The sequence below is a fragment of the Oncorhynchus mykiss genome, chromosome 11 (assembly GCF_013265735.2).
Source record: "Oncorhynchus mykiss isolate Arlee chromosome 11, USDA_OmykA_1.1, whole genome shotgun sequence".
Lineage (NCBI taxonomy): Eukaryota > Metazoa > Chordata > Actinopteri > Salmoniformes > Salmonidae > Oncorhynchus > Oncorhynchus mykiss.
In genome coordinates, this window is record NC_048575.1 from 36,359,328 (window position 1) to 36,386,415 (window position 27,088).

Below are 27,088 nucleotides of genomic sequence, written 5' to 3' on the forward strand. Positions count from 1 at the left end.
CTCTGTAACAGTAAATAAGACTTAAGGATAAAGAAGGCCGAGAGCGGGGGAGGACTAGGAGTCTTTCTCCCCAGGAGGTGGATCTCATTATGAGGATTTCAGGTGTCCGTGCCGCAAACTTGAAAAGCGGCTTAATGCGTGCCCTATAGAGCAGGTGTAATACATTCGCTAATGCGCCCAGAGCGACCGTGTGCTATCCTTGCCATCGTCACCATCACAGCTCAGATAGCATTGAGGAACAAGGAGGTGCTGTTTCTGAGATGGACAGGCAGAGGTCATCTGTTATACAAATAGACACCCCAGTCATGTAGATTACATTCCTGGTGACACTGAGCACGTCAAAGTGACTGACATTATAATCCGTCCAATATATTGTGCATATACTGTAGAAATGAATTGTTAACCTTATTGTGGAGTAAATTACATTGAGGGCACATTTTCCAGTGGTAGAGGACATTTAATGAATATTAAAATGCACTTTATTCTGCTCTCTGTATGCTCAGTCTTTTTGAGATGAAAATAACAATTTTCAAAGAAAAATGTATTTCATAGTCTCCATAAACAAGATCAACCAGCTCTTCATGTTGGACTAACAAAGAAACGTCGCAACTCCTTGGCGTTGACACGGTCGGTGTTGTAGGGATGTAATTGAAGCTGGGAGAGGGGTCACGTTTTCAGGAATGGAAATTACAATGTTGTCTTTCACTTGTGAGGCGTGAACCGGAGATGTATCCATCCTACAGTCCGCGTGTCCTTCACAACCCTTTATTATTTATAGCTCTCCCTCTTTGAGCAATGACCAGTACTAATGCATAACCTTCTGTCCTTCTGGCAGATTCGTTTCCTTTGAAACCAAAGATTGAAGGAAGAGAAAAGGGTGTGTGGAGATCCAGGCTAGCGAGAAGTTATTAGTTTTTTCTCTCTCCCCCGCTTCACATCTGAGGATGTGGAATAACATTGTGACGCTTCTTTTCTTGGGGAATGGAGTTACGGGCTTCAAAGCAATAGTCTATCCTGTACACTCCCCTCCCTCCGCAGCGTGACGGCACTATGAGGATGTTGTGTGCTGCTGGGGAAATTCTGTTAGAATCCCCCTCCCCCGGAAGTGGGACAGAGAGGCAGCAGTAGTGTTAGTGTTGGATCGCCTTAGGGCGGGTGAGGGGAGTGATGTGTCAAGTGTGACATGTGGGTGTCTAGTAACCCCCCGCACCGGCCCCTGTCCCCGTCCCCGTCTCCACCCACAGACGCCACTGGCTGCCGCTCTTTGGACGTATTGCATTCTCCGTACATACTATGTGCTATCTATGTTCTGCCTACAGTAATTCTAGGATTGGGAATATTTCACATAGCTATAACGGTTTCTTTCCTTGATACTTTTGGAATGAATAGCGTATAATTGTTAGTCACTTATTTGCCATTTTGAACATGAAGCCGTGCTACTCCACACGTTTCCTTTGTTTGAGACAGAGGTAAAGGAAGATACATTAAAACCAGTGCTGTGAAGAAAACGCGTTGGACGGAGATGCAGACAGAGGGCCATGGCTGAAAAGAGACCCTCGTGCAGGACAGGGATGAAGGGGGCACCAGATCAGGCGGAATCCTATTTACCACAAATATAACTTAAGTCATTTAAAAAGAGTTGCCCATCAATAGAGAGGGAGGCACCTCAGTATTCTCCTCATCTCCTAACAGGCTTAGAGCCCTCTCAGGCAGGCCCTGATTTCACCCTCCACGCTGCGCTGATGGACATAAAAGGATGAGGAATAATGTAGGATTGTTATTTGTCTCTTTCAACCCTGAGGTAATCAGGTTGACATTGCTAGGGGAATGAGGAGAAGAGGCCGCAACAGATGTGCTCATGTGCAAAGTGTTCTACTCCCCAGAGAGCTTGCCTGCGCAAATTCCCTCTCCCTTTCTCTCTAACTCTCCCCCTCTTCCTCCTTTCCACCCCCCACCCGTCTCTCTCTCTCTTCATCACACCCTCTCTATCGCGACCTTTGAGATGAACATTCCCCCTCCTCTCCAATTCACCTCATCCTGTCCCTCTTGTGCTCTCCAGCCTCCTCAGCTCCTGGTCCCCTTCACTGCAGAGGGAGAGGCAGGTACGAGCAGGCCTAGAGCACTTCCCTGTCTCAGAGAGCCTGTTGGAGGGAAACCCATGGCCATGGGAGAGAGGATAACTACGGGAGGATGCTACTTCCTTGTTATCAGATACATTGACATACTGACAATGACCAGTAACTATCCATTGAGCAGCAACAGTGGAGTCGACACTTCAAAAACGTAGTTTTCACCCTGTAAAAACTGGGAAGACAGAGACATTAGTCCGTCTCTGTACCTCCATCTCTCTCTCTTACTCTCTCTCTCTCTGCCACTCTCTCCCTGTCTCTTACTCTCTCTCTCTCTTACTCTCTCTCTCTCTCTCTCTGCCACTCTCTCCCTGTCTCTTTCTCTCTCTCTCCCCCCCCCATGTTTTCCAATGTGGTATTGTAATTACTCCAGTAGTGGCTGAGGAATTGCTGTGGTAAAAAAAACTATCCATGCTTCCCTGTGCTTTGCTTTGAGAACCGACCCCTTGACTACATAAGTCCACTTATTGGTGGAATAATTAATGAATAAGATATTTTTGCCTGTAAACTCTGGAGCCCCTTGCATCTCTCCTTGCAACTCCAGCAAATCAAACTTCAATGTAAAGAGCCCAGAGAGACTGGCACGGCCCCTGACCACCAAGCCCCTACGCCGGGTCCTTAATTAAGGAAATGGCAGCTCTCCAGGCTCCAGCGGGCTATAATGTAGCTAATGGTATTACAGGCAGCCAACCACTCAACAGTCAGTCTCTGGTGTGTTCCGACTCCAAAAACCCTATTGACCTGTAACCAGCCAGCCTCTCCTCTCACTCGGGGTCTCTAAACAGCGTATTACTTTCCTGCTCATCCTCAGGGAGCCTAACAAAGAGGACCCGGGGTTATTGGCAGCACATTATACTCAGGGTTATTGTCGAGGGCTTTAGTGTGCTCAATGAAAGACAGAAGAATGACATGAAAAACACTTTGTAAGTCTGGAGTCTAACACAAGTTGCTACCACATAGGGATACAGGTGGAACATTCTTGAGCACGTAATGTTCTGCCACTTAGATTTAACTATAGCCTCCTGTAGTGCACTATCCAGTACTGTATATGCTCTGGCCCTTCTCTTGCATGGCATTTTTGAAGTATTATACAGTATGAGTAAGAACTAGGGAATCGGACATTCTCTCTCTCTCTCTCTCTCTCTCTCTCTCTCTCTCTCTCTCTCTCTCTCTCTCTCTCTCTCTCTCTCTCTCTCTCTCTCTCTCTCTCTCTCTCTCTCTCTCTCTCTCTCTCTCTCTCTCTCTCTCTCTCTCTCTCTCTCTCTCTCTCTCTCTCTCTCTCTCTCTCTCTCTCTCTCTCTCTCTCTCTCTCTCTCTCTCTCTCTCTCTCTCTCTCTCTCTCTCTCTCTCTCTCTCTCTCTCTCTCTCTCTCTCTCTCTCTCTCTCTCTCTCTCTCTCTCTCTCTCTCTCTCTCTCTCTCTCTCTCTCTCTCTCTCTCTCTCTCTCTCTCTCTCTCTCTCTCTCTCTCTCTCTCTCTCTCTCTCTCTCTCTCTCTCTCTCTCTCTCTCTCTCTCTCTCTCTCTCTCTCTCTCTCTCTCTCTCTCTCTCTCGTGTGAATACTTGTCCGTGTGCCAATCCCATAAAAGCTATGCCGTGTCAGCCATTTCAGCAGCATTAGTGAAATCAATGGCCAAACAATCCAGCACAATTGGTCTGGTATTGACAGAATTAAACCTTGTGTATGATGTGACTTGTCATTTTTCCGGGCCTCAGTATGATGCCCTGATCCTCATCATCAGTGAATCTCCATTGATTGGTGCAACCTGAGCGTTCACCCTCATTTGTTTAGCACTAAACAATGACAAGGAACAACAACACATATTTTTGTCATGAATATACTACATGTCATGTGAGACCAGCTCCATAAAGAAATAACATGCACTCAGCCCAGCTTTTTAAAAAGAGACTTTACTAAAAAGGGGGGGTTGGGGCGTTGATGGCCTGGTTGATTTTGAAAAGCGTGAACCGTTGCCGCAGCTCTCTCTCCCACATTTGACAACTTATATAATGAATCGCCACTAAAACAGCTTAAATGTGAACGTTTCTTTTATGGACACAAACTAGATTCAGAAATGCACTGGGGCAAAAGCTAACTCGGGACACAAAGCCTTCAATAACACCCATTTCATCGAGATGGTCAATGGGTAAAACAGTTGTTGCAGTAGAGTAGGTGGCAAACTGATTGCTTTATGAAATGCCGGACGTATTGTTTTGTGCTGTGTTGTCCTCGGGGCAGCCCTCTGTATTGAGGAGAGCGACGGATGATGGCAAATAAATGCAGCTCTTTTGCGCCCCATATGAAGCCTTCTGCCATTTGAAAGTGTCTCTCCAGTCGCCACTTAGGTGATCAATGCAAGATCATTTGTGTGGTGTCCAATATTGGGAATATTTCCGCACCATAAGCCACCTCAGAGCCCCCACCAACACTAAAATAGGAATCATTCTTGTTGTAAAGTGTAGAACAGATGACAGTGGTTAGACTAAAGTGGGAGATAGTTTTGGGTTAAGTTAAAAAAAAAAAAACGGCACAAATAGGTTACAAAATGGGATTTTATATTATCACACAATAAGCTCCTACGGTCAAGGCAAAGTCTATGTGACAGAGAGAGGTAGCTATTCAAAATAATATAGTGAACACATTCATCAATTTCAGTGCTAGATTTTTGTGCACACAAAAGGAATGACTTTAGTCTATGTATAAAATCGTCAGTCTAAACTTAGTCTATGTATAAAATCGTCAGTCTAAACTTAGTCTATGTATAAAATCGTCAGTCTAAACTTAGTCTATGTATAACATTTTCATCAAGCATTCCTATCAGCAAACATTTTATCATTCCATGTGCCAGTATTGCTATTGTCAGTCCAGTGTTACTGTCCAAAAAGGAATCCACTTAAGAAACCTTCACATTATATAAACAGGTTAAAATAACTTCAAAGAACCTCGTAATAAAAGGGAATTGAAGATGGCCTCCCTGGATATTTCTCCTGTCAGCTATTTAATTTGGTTAAAGAAATCACACCCAACACCTTAGGGAAAAGTGCATGTGCATTTATTTATTATCGATTCCTTTCCCAGAGCTAAACGTGTTAACGTCACAGATATTTGCAAGGGGGGGATCAAGCTTTCTCTTAACATCCCGCTAAGTTATTGTGAGATGACGCAATGAAAGGCATACAGCAGTTATTGAATAAGCCATAGGCCCCCCCTGCACTGCTTATCAAACGGAATACATTATTCACTGCACCCACTGCATTTATGAGCCATACGTTCATTACTTATTGATGGTTTTGTCATGCATTCTGTAAACTCTGATTCGCTCATCAATAATTAGAGCAGAGTGATCCCTCTGATTAGCGGTGGATGCCAGAGTCAAGCCGTTGTTATTTCATCTCTGATATTGAGATGGAATTGGATATCTGCTAATTAGAGGAACTGCTGCTGCCTTTGTTCAACTCCACTGTCAAGGTTGTCGTTCTCTGATGTGACACTTGACGATACGCAGGCTTGTAGGCCCTGTTGTCTAAATGAATTAGCAGCTAGTTATGTCATTGGATAATGTCTAATATGTTCATGAATATGAATGAGATCCCCAGTTCACTCGTGAATTCCGCTTTCATTCCATGAAGAAACTTGTCTTCAAAGACATAACATTTAGTCAGTACTAAGGGGTGAATTGATGCCATATAGAATAGCTGTGAGAAATAGAGACACCCTTAACCAGGCTCATCATCATGCACTTATTTGAACCTCTTTTGAATGTTTGCCCCGGAGTTAGGATGAGACGAGGGTTCCACTGTTCAAAGCCAAAGACATAGTGTCTTCCAATCGTTTTTATTTCTTCTCTACAAAGATTAAAGGCATTGGGTCGGGTTATGTTTGACTCTTTATGGGTGAAATTGGTAAGAGACTGTACCGTCTAATGTTAAGTGACTGCAGGGTTGACAAGCTTGGGTTTATGTGAACCAATACCTAGATGCAGGCCCAGTGAGCCAGAGGTAGAAACCAGCTCGAAATGCGGACTTGTCCCCAGGGCAATTAAATCAAGCCTCAAATGCTTAAGGTTTATTTGATGGGTCATGCCATTCACCAATTATTTGGATTTTATGTATAGATAAGATGATGTTGTGTGGCGGAGTGGAGTTTTGGATGTAATGTGCACATTTGTTCAGTCCCAGACCCACACATCCAACCGGCAATGAGATCTTGGAACTCTCAAACGCAGTGTGCACGTTTTCACGTGTATGTCCAGTTAAGTTTAGAATTCATGAACAAAATGCTTTTTTAAACCGTTATTTTTGACAGTGTGTCTGTCAAATGTTCTTGGTCTTTCTAATTTTAGTCTTTTGAAGTTTGTTATTCAATTTCGAAGGTCAAACTATGATTTTTCTTCAATAGTCCTCTTGTAAATTGCCCAAATTGAAAAGAGATACGCAAGTGTATTCATTTTCTTTGGCTTTCTCTGGAACTCTCCCACTCACATTCCTACTTTCCTTGATTTGTGTACTACTTTTACAAACTTGAATTGAAGTTTTTGAGGGAAGTGAGTTAGAATGTGTTGTGGTACAATGCATTGAATTTGTTGTGTGGTAGCCTACCATTGATGTATGACTGCATTTAGAGAAAGATCAATTTGACGAGATCTTTGTATTGATTACTTCTATTGACTTGTGATATTTGAGGCTCACGTTCTTTGGTCAATGAACTGGAATTTTGTAAAGCATGGACGTTAGGAAAGTTATCCAAGCCCATGTGGTACGAAAGCAAATAGTTCAATGATAAACTATCTGATTGAAGATACTTTTTCAAAGTTGAATGTCTAATATGCAGTGTACAAGATACAATAGCTAAACAGAAGGGATCTATAAAGAATGTACTATGGTGTCAATGCACTTTTCTAGTAACATGTTATCACACAAAACCCTTGGGATTAGTCACCCACAAACTGAGCATGAGCTATTGAGAGATGCTGAGAGAGTCAAACCCACAGGGCAAAAACTGGTTGACTCAACATGTCATTTCAAACAAAATAATTTCATGTTTTTTCACCCAACTTGTGAACCTAAATCCAATGACATGGTGAAATGTTTTGTTGATTTCATGTTGAATTCACATTCGTTGAGAACTCAACCAAATGTAAATCAAAACCAGACGTTGAACTGACGTCTATCCCCAGTGGGAATGGTCAGTATCTGTGGCTCAAATAGTACCCTACGGGCCCTCGTCAAAAGTAGCGCACTACATAGGGAATAGGGTGCCATTTGAGACACAGACAGTGTCTCACCACCCACCCACCCTGAGTGGCTTTGTTTTCCCTCCAGCCATCACATCACACAGCAGGCCAGGCTTATTATCATGTCTATGTCTGATGTGCGCCTCCGTACTCCGCTGTGGCTTCGTAGCATACAGGTCTAATGGTGTCTCATAGCCGCAAGGCTGCTTGTGGTACAAGGGGGAGGGGGGGTTAGATGGGTGATGATACTCAGCGATGCAAATGGATGAATAATGCAGAGCCGGGCCCCACAGTTTATGCAGCGCCGTGGCCATCCATCCCTCATCCCTCCGCTATAATCGGAGCGCCGTCTCCCCGTCAATGAGCCTCTCAGCTGACGGGTCATTTATTCAGGGCTGATTGTGAACGGCGGCAGTACGTTTATTGATAAAACACTTAAACACAAAATCCTCTCCCCTTCGTACTTGAGGCTGTGTGATCACAGCTGGCTCTGTCTGTGTGTGCATGTTTTACGATTGTTTGGATGTTACAGGGGATTCAAATCTCTCTCTCCCTCCCCCTCTCTCCCCATCTCTCTTTCGCTCCCCCAGGAGCCCGTGACTGCTCTGTCCAGTCGGATGCCAGCAACAGCCCGTCAGAACAGTGTCATCTGGGTCAGTCTCACCCAGCATACCCGGTAGGACCACAGGTGAGTGGTTCTCCATGTCACCTCCTCCTGACCTGCGCCTAAACACACACGCCCAGCACCACACACACAATCACACCAGGTACACAACAAAACATGAAAATGATCTGAGAGGGATTTCAAATCCTCTGCAAAGGTAATCAGTCGACATGTGACCTTAATGAATATGTACCGTTTTTGAATAAATACTGAGTTGTTTACATTTCCTCTGCCCCCTTCAATGCCAACACAAGCACAGTCTGCCCCCAGGCATCCCAATAAATAGCTCAATACGACAGTCAGCCTATGTGATTGGATTTATTGGCCTGGTGGCTCAGCCCTGTTTAATGAATATCTATCTCATTAGTCCTGTCTCACTGTCACCTCCCTGAACCCAGTAGTGTGAACAGCTAGCCAGCCAGGCAGACATAGGGCTTCCCTCCCTCCCTTCCCCTAACGAGGCCACTCTCCCAGCACTCAGTGGCTGCGTGCTAAATTACACCCTATTCCCTGTATAGCGCAGTACTTTTGTCCTGAGCCCTATGGGCCCTGGTCAAAGGTAGTGCTCGATAAAGGAAATAGGCTGCTATTTGGGACACATCACTCAGTGTTACTCAATAAGGGCTCCGCTACTGAATCAATCCTCATCAGGGTAAACAAAAGAGGATACGTGAGAGACTAATTCACTGAGTTCCCTGCTGAATTACCTCACTCAGCTCAACAGAATGAAATACAGAGAACCAGACTGATTAAAGCCACTCTGATAATGAGAGACATGATAGCTGTTTCATCCATGAATGGTAAACAAGGTTATCAGACAAAATAGAAATGCTTTAGTGCAGCTAGTTGTGCCAGTCCCTATAAGCTTCAGAAGGTTGTTCCCCCAACAGTCTGTCTAATATATTAATGCTGTCAGTACAGTCTCGGTGAAGCTAACAGTTTTCAGAAAGAAGGTGCTCCCCATGCCATAACCAATTCTCCTATTTTGGGATCAATATGTTTTGATAGATTCTCACTTCGGAGCCGGATATTGTGCGAACAGGCATTATCCGAAGGTAGTTTACCCAACATGAATCCACTTCTCCCCCTGTTCCCCACTCACAGTTAGGATAACAAACTCTGTGATTATGGGCAATTTCTCTGGGCTTCCGGTCAGATGGAAGAGCCTGTTGGCCCCTATTGGGCAGAGAGGCAGCGTATCTCATCCAGGTCTAAAGCTCTTCCCAGACCCATCCAGACCCCATCCAACTCCACCCAGAACACATGCAGAGAGGTAGGGTACCTTATTTAGGTTTGGACCAGAACATGTGCCTGTTCCCTGGGCGACCCCACTCCTCAACACTCTGCTGTCAGCCATGCCTAAGGCAGTACCACACCATCCCAAACTAGACCTGCGTTGGAGAGACAGGCAAGACAAACACGGAGAAAGGAAAATAATGCAGAACTATTCACACTGACACCCAAAGGGAGCAGACAAGGCTGTTTACAGTAATGGTCTGGTATTTTAAAAGGACAGTTTTGTTTTTATGTTCTGGAAATTTAAGCTCACTTTGTGGTGGCGGTCAGGGGCTAGCTTTTCCGATTCAATTAGTACGCACACTTTGCACGTTTTACAGAAGCTAGTTAGTGAAACATGGGATATATTTCGGAACTATCCTTCTCTTCCCATCACAAAAGCCATGAGTCGCACAGCAACAAACACAGCCTAAAGACAAATAGCAAGGGGTCTTATTTACTTGAGGTGCTCTGAAGCTGGCAGACACGTGGCTGTAATAATAAATCAGAAATACATTTGATGTATTTAGAATTGTTTAAAAAAATAATAATAATTCCCTTCCATGTATCGCTCTTCATTGTCAGGGGAAGGGATCTCATTTCATTTAAAGATCAAAATGTTCAAGATCAAAATGTTCAAGATCAAAATGTTCAAGATCAAAATGTTCAAGATCAAAATGTTCAAGATCAAAATGTTCAAAGACTTGTCTTTGATTATATGCCACCACAATTCGACGTGAAATGTACGTTAAAAAGCGAGATTAAACATGTGACTTGCCTTGACGAAAGGGCCCCCTTTGTTAATGTCCTGATGGTTCTTCTTTAATCACTCAAATGACTAATTCCTTATTTAAAGCGAACGACAAAATGTCATTTTGAACGCGTTCAAAGCAGGCAACCCGTGTCTCTCGTTTCTGTTATGATTTGTTATAGTGTTTCAAAGCAAACTATAATTGTTGTGAATTTTGAAAATGTTCAGCATTTTAAACCTACGGTAATGAGTATTATATAAAACATACTCTGTTTTGTTCACATGACACAGTTGCTGGAACGAAAGGTCTCTCCATGCCAGTGACTATTCATTTCAAGCTTCGTCCCTGGTCTCCTTTGATCAAACAAATCCACGATCCAATTCGATTTGTAACTTTTTTTTAATGCTAGTGTTTTACCTTCCAATCTCACCCAGCCTCTTGGCTTTAAACTCATGCAACATCACATTCCTAAAACTGGGATTATGTCGAAACTGGTGCTCGCTCTCCGCACGGCGCCGGGTTATCTTAGTGACACCGCTGTCACCCAGCAGCACCAAGCCTGGGAGGATGGTGCCATGTTCACACCAGTCGACCCCTCCACGCCGCCTTCCGCTCCTACACCACAGGCGCCCCATGCAAAACAGAAGCAGATAGCTGACAAGTGCCGTTAAAGGTTCGTGGGCTCAGGTTAGTGTGGAGGTGTCAAGCGGAGAGGGATCAGCACCGAGGCCACAGGGCAGCCAGGCATACTACAGGCATACTACAGGCATACTACAGGCATACTACAGGCATACTACAGGCATACTACAGGCATACAGGGGCTGAGACGTTCAAGAGCAGTTAGGCTGGGCTCGGACACAAAGGAGCCACGCATTCCTCCATGTCCATGCCCTGTATGTAGAGGCACTAGCAGCAATTTTGGGAATGTCGTTTTACGTGATGCAAAACGCTTGTTTCCCCCCTGATGACACTATGAGAATCAAGTCTGTATCTGACAAACGGGTGAACTAATAGATGATATATCAAATGTAATACATATCTGGGTGTCCTAACTCTGGACTAACTCTACTCTGTATTCCGGTGCTACAGCCATTTCCACATCTGGTGTCAAGACCATTCATTAAACCCGGGATCAGAGCACTGTGCTACAAAATGTGTTTGTGGCTGTATATTTGCAGAGCTGCTCGCTGTGAAAATACATTTGAACGGCTCCTCGACTGTGCCAAATGTCTTCTAGCGATACTTCAGATAACATATCGTAGCGTCTGTGTCTATGACTGCACCGATTCTACTCTGACTAATATTAGTGAATGCTGACATGAAGTCAGTGATGTACTGTATCTCCCACCAAACGAGGAAAGTGCTGATATTTATGAAAGCTTGGGGGAACAATTCAACGGCTGATTCTAGGGTACCAGAAGTGTGTTCATTGTGATGAAATATAAACCACTCTGCATCCGTCTGAAAGGAAAATGCACGGCTCTTTTTCAAAGGTTGGAGTTGGATTCCTTTTCCCCACACGCCAGCAAGCAGCACTGCGTTCCGACTGTCACTCTGGCTGTGGCATGTTTCAAAGCACAGATGTCAGCAGAAAACACGTTGATTTAGAGCACCTCTGTCACTTGAGTGAAATGTGGGTTGCATGTGTGATGGCCGTTGATTCCTCTTGGATGAATCTGATGGGAATATCTTCGTGTATTTTTATGAATGGTTCATTCCATTATCCTGAGGCACTCATAAACATATGGGTGAAATGTGATGCGAACGTAACCTCTCTCTAATATGCATGCTAATACATGAATCACCGTTTACTATGCGTTTTTACTATGCATACTAATGTCAACATATTTTTGTAACCCAGTGTCTTTCTCTTCAGTCTCTGCTGGTGGCCCAGCAGCTGGCCGGGGGGTCGCCAGGCCTGAACCAGCCCATCCTCATCCCCTTCAACACGGGCGGCCACCTGGGAGGCCAGCAGGGTCTTGTGCTTTCCCTGCCCACCGCCAATATCCAGGGCCTGGTGGCTGCAGCAGCCGCACAGGGCATCATGACGCTTCCCCTACAGAACCTGCAAGGTAAGAGGGCTGCCTCAGCAGATAACCTATAGAGGACAGAGTGGGAGACTACATTTACAGTCATTTTGACAATGCATGTATTTGATGTAATAACAGAAGTTATCTTTTATTTCCGTAAGCGTGCATTGTACTCTCTCTTCTTTTCTTTCCATAAGAGTGCATTGTACTCTCCCCTCTCTTCTTTTCTCTCCATAAGAGTGCATTGTACTCACCCCTCTCTTATTTTCTCTCCATAAGAGTGCACTGTACTCTCTCCTCTCTTCTTTTCTCTCCATAAGAGTGCACTGTACTCTCTCCTCTCTTCTTTTCTCTCCATAAGAGTGCACTGTACTCTCCCCTCTCCTTTTTTCTCTCCATAAGAGTGCACTATACTCTCCCCTCTCCTCTTTTCTCTCCATAAGAGTGCACTGTACTCTCCCTCTCCTCTTTTCTCTCTATAACAGTGCACTGTACTCTCCCTCTCCTCTTTTCTCTCCACAACAGTGCACTGTACTCTCTCCTCTCTTCTTTTCTCTCCATAAGAGTGCACTGTGCTCTCTCCTCTCCTTTTTTCTCTCCATAAGAGTGCACTGTACTCTCTCCTCTCCTTTTTTCTCCTTTTTTCACTGTTCTTTCTCCTCTCCTCTTTTCTCTCTATAACAGTGCACTGTACTCTCCCCTCTCCTCTTTTCTCTCTATAACAGTGCACTGTACTCTCCCCTCTCCTCTTTTCTCTCCATAAGAGTGCACTGTACTCTCCCTCTCCTCTTTTCTCTCTATAACAGTGCACTGTACTCTCCCTCTCCTCTTTTCTCTCCATAACAGTGCACTGTACTCTCCCCTCTCCTCTTTTCTCTCTATAACAGTGCACTGTACTCTCCCTCTCCTCTTTTCTCTCCATAACAGTGCACTGTACTCTCCCCTCTCCTCTTTTCTCTCCATAAGAGTGCACTGTACTCTCCCTCTCCTCTTTTCTCTCCATAAGAGTGCACTGTACTCTCCCTCTCCTCTTTTCTCTCCATAAGAGTGCACTGTACTCTCCCTCTCCTCTTTTCTCTCCATAAGAGTGCACTGTACTCTCCCATCTTCTATTTCCTATCTTTTTCACCTCATCCATGGCTGTTCTTATCCTCGCCTTTTAAACTTTAGTGCGCAAGTGTTTTCTTTTGATCATAGTTGTAAATGGTTTCCATTTTCATGTTTAAAACATTGTCTCTTTTATACCATTAGATTGAGGGATGGATGGGGAAACCATCAGTCATGAATGTTGCATGAGAGGGGCCTCACTAATGTAAAAAGATGCCAGGCTGCATGTAAAGCAGTGTGTTTTTTGGTGGAGATTACAATAATGCCCAGGCAGCACAAAGTGCAGAGAAAGGAGTCCTCCCTTTCCCCTCATGTGAGGAAATGGATGGACGGATGGATTGAGTGAGGAAATGTGAAGGAAGATAGAAGCCCTAATGGACACAAGCATGCATAAATAACAACGTGCATCATCGCTACGGGGCGAGCTTTTAATAAATCCCACATCTATCTAGCCACTGAGGCCCCTCCAATGTATCCTGGAGCAAGGGGCGATAACGGGCCCAAAAGGCTGTCTGTCTGTCTGTCTGTCTCACATTTCAACAACTTCTCATACTGTATGTGGGACAAGCCAGAGGAAGAAATAACCGACTGACAAACACCTGGTCATAATGTTGAAGGCACAAAACACCTCTCAATCATCATTTTATAACAGATGGTTTGGTCCTCAATCACTTGCTATACTTCATCATCCGTTGTTTACAAAGTTAAACAATGAAATGCCTCCATGGCAGTTTCATTTTAAGCGTACAGAAGCACTGACAGACTGGCTGTTCCCACATCCTCCGCCCATCCTATCTGAGGGGGACGCGGTGAAGGGACCTCCGTGAAGAGAAAGTGACACGAGTCAGGAGTGAAGCTAAATGTCTTGACTGTGTCCGGGGCCCTCTGGCCACGCGCCGCTCCTCCACTCTCCCCTGTCGGAGCGCATCAGGGCCCTGCTAAATGAGGCCTGCTGGCACAGCACCTCTGTAAGGCGGCCCCAGCCTGCCCCTGCCCTCACCCCTCGCCCTTTCTCCTCGCTACTCACGCCAGTCCCCATCAACACTGATTAATCACACGTTTAATGCAGTCATTGCCCCTTTTGAGCTCAGAGCCAGCAGCCAGCTAATTTCACGACCTCAGGAGCAAGTGTGTTTTACAGCCCTGCTGTACTGCACTGTGTAACACTGCTCTGCTGGTTAATTAGCATCAGATCAGACACATACAGCTGTTAGCCTACAGTAATGAGACTGCAGGAAGACCTTTGACTCTATTTAAATCTACTGACATGGCTAATGATCAGCTAATAGCTGTTTGTCTTTGGGTGGGTGAGGGATTTTTCACTGTACGTGTTTAGTATAGTTACTATAGCTAGTAAACCCAGGATGGATTCCACTTTTGGAGTCCACCTTTTCATAGGCTTTAACAGAAGCCCAAATATAGTGCTAAAAAGTATGCATTTTCTATCAACACTCACTGGCTATTTAATCTGATTGTTCGCCCCTATCTGCTTTAGTTTTATGCAAGGTGCAAAACATTCTTACAAATGAGATAAGCAGGGAAATGTGAGAACCAAGAGATTCCCGCTAAGCATCTTTGATCTTACCTCGTGTTAAACACCCCTGGCTTTTACCTTGTCTAAGATCCTTCTAGAGCAGAGATGGGCAACTGTTGGCCCGTGGCCCCCCATTTTTAGGCCCACGGACCAATTTCACCCCCCCCCCAAATGTCTTGACTGTGTCCGGGGCCCTTACAAATTGACTTAGTCGGGGTGTCAACTTACTGTTGAGAGTTAGAATAATAGAATACACAAGGTGCAATTATGACATTTGGTTTCGCATCAGCAGTCACTCAATTGGCCAATTATTTAATTTATTGGTAAGTCAGTCTAGTGGCCAGCTATCTAATCTTGTAGTAAGCATGGTCGAATTACCGACCGGGGTGTGGCCCATTGATCATCAGTTATCATGTTAAAAACTGCAAACATTTGTAAAGCTGTAACTGCAAAAAATAAATATCTGCCCCATGGCAAAATGAGTAGAATTGCATTAAATTAGTTATAACATTTCTAAATCTTCTCTCTGTCTCCAGAATTGCAGGAAAATATCTTTCACACATAACTGTCCACTAAAATGTTTTGCAGGATCAGTTCCGTTATTTTGTGGCCCCCACCCCATCAAAGTTGCCCATCAAAGTTGCCCATGAGAGAGAGAGAGAGAGAGAGAGAGAGAGAGAGAGAGAGAGAGAGAGAGAGAGAGAGAGAGAGAGAGAGAGAGAGAGAGAGAGAGAGAGAGAGAGAGAGAGAGAGAGAGAGAGAGAGAGAGAGAGAGAGAGAGAGAGAGAGAGAGAGAGAGAGAGAGAGAGAGAGAGAGAGAGAGAGAGAGAGAGAGAGAGAGAGAGAGAGAGAGAGAGAGAGAGAGAGAGAGAGAGAGAGAGAGAGGGAGAGAGATGTGTACAGGCTGGAGAGTTGTGAGGCAGTGATGAATAACCATCATTGTAATGGGGTTGTGCAGTAAGGTTGGAACTGTTGCTTAAATAAAACGGAGCAGCAGCATCTTGTCACGGAAACGGTAAACACAGCAGCACCCAGTGTAACTTGTTACTTGTCAGAATGATTTATGCCAGGAAGCATTCTGTACAAACAAATTCCCATTGAAACTAAACGAGGGAGAAAGTATATTTCTTTGATAGAGTGGACACTATTTTAGCTGCAAACTAGGTGACGGTCATGCTGTTTGTACAATTATGTGATGATGCATTTATTTATTAATTGGCTCATTAACATAATTTGTTGTTACTTCATTACTATATTGCTGTTGTATACTGTAAGTCATTAGAAGTGTAAATAAAACAAAACATAGTTGCACAAAAAGTAACTAAATATAAGATTCTAGGAAAGATAGATTACTCACATTAATACCCTGACAATATTTATATTGGATTTTCAATATAGCTTTATTGCACAGAGGGCCTACAGTAATTGGCCATGCAAGATATCCTTCCTTGTATTGTAAGTTGTAAAGTATCAATGAAGCAGAAATGTAATGCTCAGTGGAGGTAAATGAATGAAACATCATTTGTCTGCGCATTTTCTCTAGGACTCACTCGACAGTAATTCCAGACTCAATTCCACTGAACAAACCCCTTTCTTATAAGTGTATCCCGTTCATATTTGCTCTCAGCCCAAACACCATGGTGCACATGACACCAGAGACCCCAGTTCTAACGGTGAGGTGATACCATTGTTCCCCTGCATTCTTCCAGAGGAAACACGAAAACATCACTCAGGGATCCAGATAGATAAACCCTGTGTGTCTCACTCACCTAGCGCTAGCCTCATGAGAAGCCGTGTCAGTAGCAATCAAAGACATGTCTCCTCCCTGGTTTGATGAAAACGCTCAAACGCAATCGGTGGCGTACTCATGTTGTGAGTGGGTGTTAACATGATACAAATTATGGAAATCACTCCTCTCATTACAGCGCCAAAGGGTGGACTCCTGGGGGGTACATTCGCTAGTCAATGTCAGACTCCGTCTTTTCCGACTCAGCTGACGGTTGGGTGTACGCCACCGTTCCTTTAACAGGTTAGCTCGCCACAGCGCCACAGCTCCCAGAAACACTGGGATTTAAAGGAAATACCTGTCTATGCCCTTCCTTACTCCATTCCACCATTGGCACAGTTGGTGCATTTCAAACATGTCGTTCAGCTTCATTTGTACAGTGTGTCATACAGTGTGTGTGCATGTGTGTGTGCGTGCGTGCACTTTGCGGCAAGTAAAAATTATAATAATAAGAATTCTTACAATAACTACAACAGATTGGTGTTGGTAAAAAAAAAATCATAGCGATGAGTACATCAAGATGGAGTATTTTTATGTCAGAGAGACTTCTGAGGCTTTATTGCTCCCATAATTCCCCTAGATCAACACCCCTATCTATTCCGTTCTCAATACAATAGAACCTATCCCAGCCCCTCTCCCTTCTCCTGTTGATTTTGAAGTGTTTTCCACCAGTATGTAATCCACGTCGTTCCTTTAATGATTCAACTTTGCCGTTGTTGTAAGATGACTTGCAAGGGAGAGAGTGACATTAAATAAATAACCGTGATAAAATGTAGACCTCATACATTTCAAAGCTAATGCAACTAGCAATGCCATAGGAGCAGCTGCACACACTGTCCTGGAGCGATAATTTGATTGATTTGTTGTGACAGCAGCCAAATAATTGAGAGCGAGAGGTGCTGTTGGCGATAAAGAGCAGGCTGAGGCAGGTTTATCCCAGGCAATCCCAGCAGACATGGCGCCTTGGCTCTCATCTCTGCCATTGATATCAGCTACCATTGGTTTATTGTTTTGTCTTCAATAAGCAGCTTGGGTACGTAAAGGAGCGAACTGCTTATGTGACAGTTCGGGAAAAGAAAATAACTCACCAATCAGAATGTACCACAGCAGCGTACAAAAGGTTCGAATCAAACCCCCTCGTATTCACTTCAGCAGGCACACACCTATCCCTTGACACGTGCTACTTAAACCTAGGTGTTCTTTTTTGGAAGCAAAGGTGTAATTCGATTTCACCCCCGAATTTGCCGTCATCTCAAAGCGTTTGTTATCAATTTGCGGTGGAATTGTAACACAGCGAGTGAGATCAAATAAGAACGGAAAATCATAAGCCTGAACAAAACTCACTTTTTGAGATATGTCACATGTCGTACACCCTTTATCCCTCGTTCTGTATTCACGTGGCCTGTTGTGTGTTATGAAATTGCCATGACTTGGCATGTTCTCCTATGTTTACTGGTCATAAACATTGTCCTGCTAAATCCCAGCTCCTCCACCTGCTCTTATTTGTTTTGGAGATGGTGGCATTGTCACTCTGGTTAAACGGCTGTAGCCTTTGCTCTCAGCCCAAACTCCACGGTGCGCATGACACCAGAGACCACAGTTCTAACGGTCAGGTGATAGCATTGTTCCCCTGCATTCGTCCAGGAGGAAACACGGAAACATCCCTCAGGGATCCAGATAGATAAACCCTGTGTGTCTCACTCACCTAGCGCGAGCCTCATGAAAAACCGTGTCAGTAGCAATCAAAGACATGTCTCTGTTGGGAAATTATCCCAATAGAGAAAAAACATGTCCTCGTTTGCTACCTATATCCCCCCAATAGAATCCCCAAACTTTAACGATGACAGCTTATCCATCCTAGAGGGGGAGATCAACAGGCCCGGGGACATGTACTCGTCTGTGGTGACCTAAATGCCAGAACTGGACAAGAACCTGACACCCTCAGCACACATGCGAACAAACGCCTACCTGGAGGTGACATTCCCTCCCCCATATGCCTCCCTAGAAACAACTACGACAACATAACCAACAAAAACGGGTCACAACTCCTGCTGCTCTGTCGAACGCTGGGTATGTACATAGTCAATGGTAGGCTTCAAGGGGACTCCTACGATAGGTACACCTATAGCTCATCTCTTGGCAGTAGTACTGTAGACTACTTTATCACTGACCTCAACCCAGAGTCTCTTAGAGCGTTCAGTCAGTCCACTGACACCCCAATCAGATCACAGAAAAATCACACTCTACTTGGAATCATGAGGCAACAAAGCCAAAATAACTTAATAATATTAAGAAATGCTATAGATAGAAGAAAAATAGTGTGGAAATCTACCAAAAAACAATTAGGCAACAACAAATTCAATCCCTTCTAGACAATTTCCCAGACAAAATGTTTCACTGTAATAGTGAAGGTGTAAACTTGGCAGTAGAAAACCTAAGCAGTATATTTGACCTCTCAGCTTCCGTATCATATCTAAACATGTCTAGCAGACAACCTAAGAAAATGAACAATGACAAATGGTTTGATGAAGAATACAAAAACCTAAGAAAGAAATTCAGAAACCTGTCCAACCAAAAACATAGAGACCCAGAAAACCTGAGCCAACACCTTCACTATGGTGAATCACTAAAACAATCCAGAAATACACCACAGAAAAAGAAGGAACAGCACTTCAGAAATCAGCTCAATGTAATTGAAGAATCTATAGACTCTAACCACTTCTGGGAAAATTGGAAAACGCTAAACAAACAACAACACGAAGAGTTATCTATCCAAAACTGAGATGTGTGGATAATCCACTTCTCCAATCTTTTTGGTCCTTTAACAAAGAACAAACAGCAAAAACATATATATGATCAAATACAAATCTTAGAATCAACTATTAAAGACCACCAGAACCCACTGGATTCTCCAATTATATTGAATGAACTACAATACAAAATACAAACCCTCCAACCCCAAAAGGCCTGTGGGGTTGATGATATCCTAAATTAAATGATAACATAAACAGACCACAAACTCCAATTGGCTATACGTAAACTCTTTAACATCATCTCTGGTATCTTCCCCAATATTTGGAACCAAGGACTGATCACCCCAAACCACAAAAGTGGAGTAAAATTTGACCCCAATAACTACCGGAGGATATGCATCAACAACAATTTTTGGGAAATCCTCTGCACTATCATTAACAGCAGACTCGTGCATTTACACAGCGAAAACAATGTACTGGGCAAATGTCAAATTGTCCTTTTACCACATATTCACCCTGCACACCCTAACTGACAAACAAACAAACCAAAACAAAGGTAAAGTCTTCTTACGCTTTGTTGATTTAAATAAAAACTTTCGACTCAATATGGCATGAGGGTCTGCTATGCAAATTGATGTAAAGTGTTGTTGGGGGAGCACCCAGCATCACCCTACTAGAATCTGAAGTCAAATGTCTACTGTTTGTTGATGATCTGGTGCTTCTGTCCCCAACCAAGGAGGGCCTGCAGCAGCACCTACAGTTGAAGTCAGAAGTTTCCATACACCTTAGCCAAATACATTTAAACTCAGTTTTTTCACAATTCCTGACATTTAATCCGAGTAAAAATGCCCTGTCATAGGTCAGTTAGGATCACCACTTTATTTTAAGAATGTGAAATGTCAGAATAATAGTAGAGAGAATGATTTATTTCAGCTTTTATTTCTTTCATCACATTCCCAGTGGGACAGAAGTGTACATACACTCAATTAGTATTTGGTAGCATTGCCTTTAAATTGTTTAACTTGGGTCAAGCTTTCCAGGTAGCCATCCACAAGCTTCCCACAATAAGTTGGGTGAATTTTGGCCCATTCCTCCTGACAGAGCTGGTGTAACTGAGTCAGGATTGTAGGCCTCCTTGCTCGCACACATTTTTTCGGTTCTGCCTACAAATGTTCTATAGGATTGAGGTCAGGGCTTTGTGATGGCCACTCCAATACCTTGACTTTGTTGTCCTTAAGCCATTTTGCCACAAGATGTCTTGAGATGTTGCTTCAATATATTCACTATTTTCCTTTCCTCATCATGCCATCTATTTTGTGAAGTGCACCAGTCTCTCCTGCAGCAAAGCACCCCCACAACCTGATGCTGCCACCCCCGTGCTTCACGGTTGGGATGGTGTTCTTCGTCTTGCAAGCATCCCCCTTTCTCCTCCAAACATTACGATGGTCATTATGGCCAAACAGCTCTATTTTTGTTTCATCAGACCAGAGGACATTTCTCCAAAAAGTACGATATTTGTCCCCATGTGCAGTTACAAACCACAGTCTGGCTTTTTTTATGGTGGTTTTGGAGCAGTGGCTTCTGCCTTGCTGAGCTGCCTTTCAGGTTATGTCGATATAGGACTCGTTTTACTGTGGATATAGATACTTTTGTTTCCTCCAGCATCTTCACAAGGTCTATTGATGTTGTTCTGGGATTGAATTGTACTTTTCACACCAAAGTACGTTCATCTCTAGGAGACAGAACGCGTCTCCTTCCTGAGTGGTGTGACGGGTGCGTGGTCCCATGGTGTTTATACTTGCATACTATTGTTTGTACAGATGAACGTGGTTCTTTCAGGTGTTTTGAAATTGCTCCCAAGGATGAACCAGACTTGTGGAGGTCTACAATTTTCTTTCTGAGGTCTAGGCTGATTTCTTTTGATTTTCCCATGATATCAAGCGAACTGAGTTTGAAGGTAGGCCTTGAAATACATCCACAGGTACACTTCCATTTGACTCAAATGAATTAGCCTATCAGAAGCTTCTAAAGCCATGACATAATTTTATGGAATTTTCCAAGCTGTTTAAAGTCACAGTCAACATAGTGTATGTAAACTTCTGACCCACTGGAATTGTGATACAGTGAATTATAAGTGAAATAATCTGTCTGTAAACAATTGTTGGACAAATTACTTGTGTCATGCACAAGTAGATGTCCTAACCAACTTGCCAAAACTGTAGTTTGTTAACAAGAAATTTGTGGAGGGGTTGAAAAATACATTTTAATGACTCCAACCTAAGTGTACTTAAACTTTCTGCACAGATTCTGTCAGACCTGGGCCCTGACAGTAAACCTCTGTAAGACAAAAATAGTGGTGTTCCAAAAAAGGTCCAGTTGCCAGGACCACAAATACAAATTCCATCTAGACACCTTTGCCCGAGAGCACACACAAACTGAACATACCTCGGCACTACAGGTAACTTCCACAAAGCTGTGAACAATCTGAGAGACAAGTCAAGAAGGGCCTTCTATGCCATCAAAAAGAACATAAAATTCGACATACCAACTAGGATGTGGCAAAAAATACTTGAATCAGTTATAGATCCCATTGCCCTTTATGGTTGTGAGGTCTGGGGTCCGCTCACCAACCAAGAATTCACAAAATGGGACAAATACCAAACTGAGACTCTGCATGGAGAACTCTACAACAATATCCTTTGTGTACAACGTAAAACACCAAATAAAGCATGTAGAGCAGAATTAGGTCGATACCAATACTAATGATCAAAATCCAGAAATTAGCCGTTAAATTCTACAACCACCTTAAAGGAAGCAATTCCCAAACCTTCTATAACAAAGCCATCACATACAGAGATGTGCACCTGGAGAAGAGCCCCCTAAGCAAGCTGGTTCTGGGCTCTGTTCACAAACACCAACAGACCCCACAGAGCCCCACCACAATTAGACCCAACCAAATCATGAGAAAACAAATATATATTTACTTGACACATTGGGAAGAATTTACAAAAAAAACTGAGCAAACTAGAATTCTATTTGGCCCTAAACAGAGAGTACACAGTGGCAGAATATATGACCACTGTGACTGACACAAAATTAAGGAAATCTTTGACTATGTACAGACTCAGTGAGCATAGCCTTGCTATTGAGAAAGGCTGCCAAAGGCAGACCTGGCTGTCAAGAGAAGGCATGCTAGTGTATGTGCACACTGCCCACAAAATGAGGTGGCAACTGAGCTGCACTTCCTAACCTCCTGCCAGATGTATGACCATATTAGAGACACATATTTCCCTCAGATTACACAGATTCACAAAGAATTAGAAAACAAATCCTATTTTTGTGGTGAAATACCACAGCAGCATGATTTGTGACTTGTTGCCACAAGAAAAGGGAAACCAGTGAAGAACAAACACCATTGTAAATACCTTATTTATACATATTTATATTTATGTTTATTTTTTTTTACTTTTGTACTTTAACTATTTGCACATCATTACAACACTGTATATAGACATAATATTACATTTGAATTGTCTTTGTTCTTCAGGGCTCCTGAGTGGTGCAGTGGTCTAAAGTGCTTTAGCACTGCATCTCAGTGAAAGAGGTGACACTACAGTCCCTGGTTCAAGTCCAGGCTGAATCACATCTGGCTGTGATTGGGAGTCCCAACTGGCCCAGCATCGTCTGGGTTTGGCTGGGGTAGGCCATCATTGTAAATAAAAATTTGGTCTTAACTTCCTTGCTTAATTAAATACACTACTGTTCAAAAGTTTAGGGTCACTTAGAAATCTCCTTGTTTTTGAATGAAAAGCAACGTTTTTGTCCAACATCAAATTGATCAGAAATACAGACAGAGTTCCTCTGTCCGGTGTCTGTGTTCTTTAGCCCATCTTGATCTTTTATTTGTATTTGCCAGTCTGAGATATGGCTTTTTTTTTGCAACTCTGCCTAGAAGGCCAGCATCCCTGTCACCTCTTCACTCTTGACGTTGAGACTGGTGTTTTGTGGGTACTATTTAATGAAGCTGCCATTTGAGAACTTGTGAGGCGTCTGTTTCTCAAACTAGACACTCTAATGTACTTGCCCTCTTGCTCAGTTGTGCACCGGGGCCTCCCACTCCTCTTTCTATTCTGGTTAGGGCCTGTTTTTGCTGTCCTGTGAAGGGAGTAGTAAATAGCGTGGTACGCGATCTTCCCTGGCAATTTCTTACATGGTATAGCCATCTTTTCTCAGAACAAGAATAGACTGATTAGTTTCAGAAGAAAGTTATTTGTTTCTAGCCATTTTGAGCCCACAAATGCTGATGCTCCAGATACTCAACCAGTCTAAAGAAGGCCCGTTTTATTGCTTATTTAATCAGAACAACAGTTTTCAGCTGTGCTAACATAATTGCAAAAGGGTTTTCTAATGATCAATAAGCCTTTTAAAATGATAAACTTGGATTAGCTTGCACAATGTGCTATTGGAACACAGGAGTGATGGTTGCTGATAATGGGCCTATGTACACCTATGTAGATATTACATTAAAAATCTACCGTTTCCAGCTACAATAGACATTTACAACATTAACAATGTCTACGCTGTATTCTGATCAATTTTATGTTATGTTAATGGACAAAAAACTTGCTTTTCTTTCAAAAACAAGAACATTTCTAAGTGACCCCAAACTTTTGAACGGTAGTGTATATATTTAGGAACTAATGTTTACTGTTCATTTTTTATTTCACCTTTTGTTTATTATCTATTTCACTTGCTTTGGCAACGTAAAAATGTTTCCCATGCAGAGAGAGAAAGAGGAAAGAGAGAGAGAGAGAGAGACTCTTTGATGCCAGTGTAGTAAAGGACAATGCTACTCAGACATGGTTGTGGGTGCTTCACTACAGCAGGCTCTGGATCTGCCTTAACTGTGGCAGAGAGAGCACTGCGGGAGACAGTCTGCTAACATCATGTCATAAATGTAGACTCAAGACATACACTTGAGGTGCTTGTACTGTGTAGGGCGTGATGTTTCTTTCTGCACATGCTTTGTACGATATAGTAACCGTGTTTGTCGCCCAGTAATTTGGGCTGACAATAAAGGCATGTGTGGGGAGAATACAGTGCTCTCTTCTGACAGAGAAGTGGTGCACGGAGGCCTGAAATGACTTGAGCTTTGCCAACCGGCATTAAAAATGAAATGACAAAGTTGGAACACATTCCCTTTACCCCAGCCAGCTGTCATTCGATCAACTACTGGACTATAACAATACATTACATTATCAGCCTGACTCACTGTCGTCCCATGCTCAGTCAAATATGGAATGAAAAATGGGATGGTGTTAAAGGACATTTTTTTGTACTTGTTCGATACTGAATTTGTATTTTAAACCTTAAGGTATTATCATTATTATTATAGTCAAAATAATAGATACAAATTCAAACATTTGACATTTCCATACTTCCAATGTTTCCAGCAAATGACTTCAGTGCCTAGGCAGTCGAGAAGACGGTTGGAAGCATAATGCAGAATTAGCCCTTACTTATTTTACCTCCAGAAGTTTTCCAAAAGATTTGCTGCCCTCACTAATTAAAGGTCTGCCAGAGATTGCCAAGGCACGATTCCTAAGCTTTCAGGAACAATCTGTAGTCAAGCATTTTAAATGAAAATTGATTTGTGATTTAAATGGTCAGTGAGGGGAAAATGAACTTACGAAATGTTGAAAACTAAATATTAGGCAAGGTGCAGTGGGAGAGAGCAGACCGAGATGGTAATTTTGTGGAACTGGAAATCCCGCCTTGGCAGAATTGGGTGACATTTTACATTTATCTGTGTTCTGCATGGCTTGTAATGTTAATGGTAATTTTATGGGACTGAACTTGGAATGAAAATGGCGTTATCTCAGATTGCCTCCAATGTAGAAGTGTGTAAGGGAGCGCGGTTGTATCCTTTATTTCCCATTTTCCAGTAATGTGACTTATTGCATGATCTGTCCTCTGTTTTTGAATGTATGAATTCAGACCATTTTTTTTTATCAGGCAGTTCTACTCAGAACACCAATTGCAAACACACACCTTTACAGAGACACTGTAGTATTTTACCAGTGGGTTGTTTGAACATTCATCTTCGTTGGTTAGAGATTTAGAAATGTGGAGTAAAAAGTACTTGCTGAATGGCTTCTGACACTTTTATTTCTACCAAGCTATTCAAACGGAATTTTCCTCAAGGGATACTTAAAAATCGAGTTACTGACATTGTTAACATACGGCTGAAGTATGTAGTCTTCAGAAACAGCGCTGAATACTTTCCAAAGGAATATATATTTATTTCATAATGGACGAGTATTTGTTCAATACAAAAACATAATTATCAATACACCTTTTCAGTAAAAATCTACTTAAAGAGACTTTCCGGGACATTTGTGTACTTTTTAGCCATTAGTTCTGAAAGTAGCGCTCAAGGGCCAAAACGGGTCCCTGAAAATTCCGTACTATGTCATTATGTGCAGATGTAGTATGTCATTGCTCACTCTCTCTCTCTCTCTCTCTCTCTCTCTATCTCTCTGCTATGCCACTGAGCCATTGGGCCCGCCCGGCAACCTCATTGTAAAATACTGGGCAGGCCTGGGCCAGCCTTCTTCTTTCACTGTGAAACTTGTCAATGTGCATCTTGCTAGCTGTCACTGAAATGGCGAGGGGCTAAAACTCATTGTCTGGAGCTCTAATTCCTAGGGGGCTGGCCCACGTGGGCCAAGCTGGCAGTGCTCAAATTGGTGCTGTAGGAACAACACATCCAGCCCAAAAGAGGGAGGTTTAGAAAAGACATTACAGTCTCCTTAATAATAACACAAAATCAATAAAGACTTATCTCCTAATCAATAATGCTTACACTCAACCCACATGTACACCTTTTTATCAATAGTCTGTGCACTTAACATGTCCTTTCCCTACAAAGGTCAGACAGGCACACACTAAACACAGGCATTTCAAAAGTAACAGAAACACCTCAACAGAACAAAGTGCTACTCCAATAAGGGCTCAGGGGGTCACAACACCAGCGAGCCCAGCCATATCACACTAAGGTCACTATTAAACATGGCTCTCCAATTCCATGTCTGTGAAACCAGAGAGCTTGTGGTGATATTTGTCAGCATATGGTGTTGAAACAAACCCCACGGCCATTAGGAGAAGCCTGGACCACTAGGCTGCTAAAAGCTATCTGTGGTTACTAATTGCTGGCCGGGGCCTAATTGCCTTAATTAATAGCCTTGGTGTCTCAGGCCTGAGACAGGGACAGGGGGGCTTATATCAGTGTCAGATGATTTCTGGGGAGTGATGTTGGGGTCCCCGGGGGGCCATCTCTGGGCTCACCGCAGACACATCACAGATGGAGATCCATTACTCACTGATAATAAGAGAGCATCACTAACTAGATCTGAGCGTAGAGAGAAAAGCAACGGTTTCTGACTTTGTTCAAACACATCGCCCACCCCTCTCCTCTTGTACTCTCCTCCTCTCCACCCTCTTTCTCTCTTCCTAGCCTTATGGTTCCTGAATTACATAACTGTAATTCACAGTGACAAAGTAGGCTAGCACCCTTTGCCCTGACCATGGAGTTTTGTTCAATGAGCTCTCACTGTGAAATTAGCCCTGGTACTCTCATTTTCCAGTTGCAGGGAAATGGTTAAAAGACACAGATCATATGAAATTAGAAATGATTCAACCAATCTGCTGCTTTCCCCTCTGCCTGCTCCTCCTCCCACCCCCCTCTTCCCCTCTGCCTGCTCCTCCTCCCACCCCCCTCTTCCCCTCTGCCTGCTCCTCCTCCCAACCCCCTCTTCCCCTCTGCCT

The 27,088-nt window shown here is 43.3% G+C and overlaps 1 protein-coding gene across 2 annotated transcripts in view; it reads left to right on the plus strand.

Annotated features, from left to right (window-relative positions):
- Positions 1-27,088, plus strand: part of LOC110535637 (POU domain, class 6, transcription factor 2-like) — a 117,176-nt gene that overhangs the window by 14,602 nt on the left and 75,486 nt on the right. Inside the window, exons 3-4 of one of the 2 annotated variants that reach the window (XM_036935370.1) lie at positions 7,951-8,048; positions 11,913-12,123. In XM_036935370.1, the coding sequence (XP_036791265.1) occupies positions 7,951-8,048; positions 11,913-12,123 (309 nt within the window). The remainder of the gene's footprint in view (positions 1-7,950; positions 8,049-11,912; positions 12,124-27,088) is intronic. The other variant, XM_021620750.2, reaches the window with a different exon arrangement.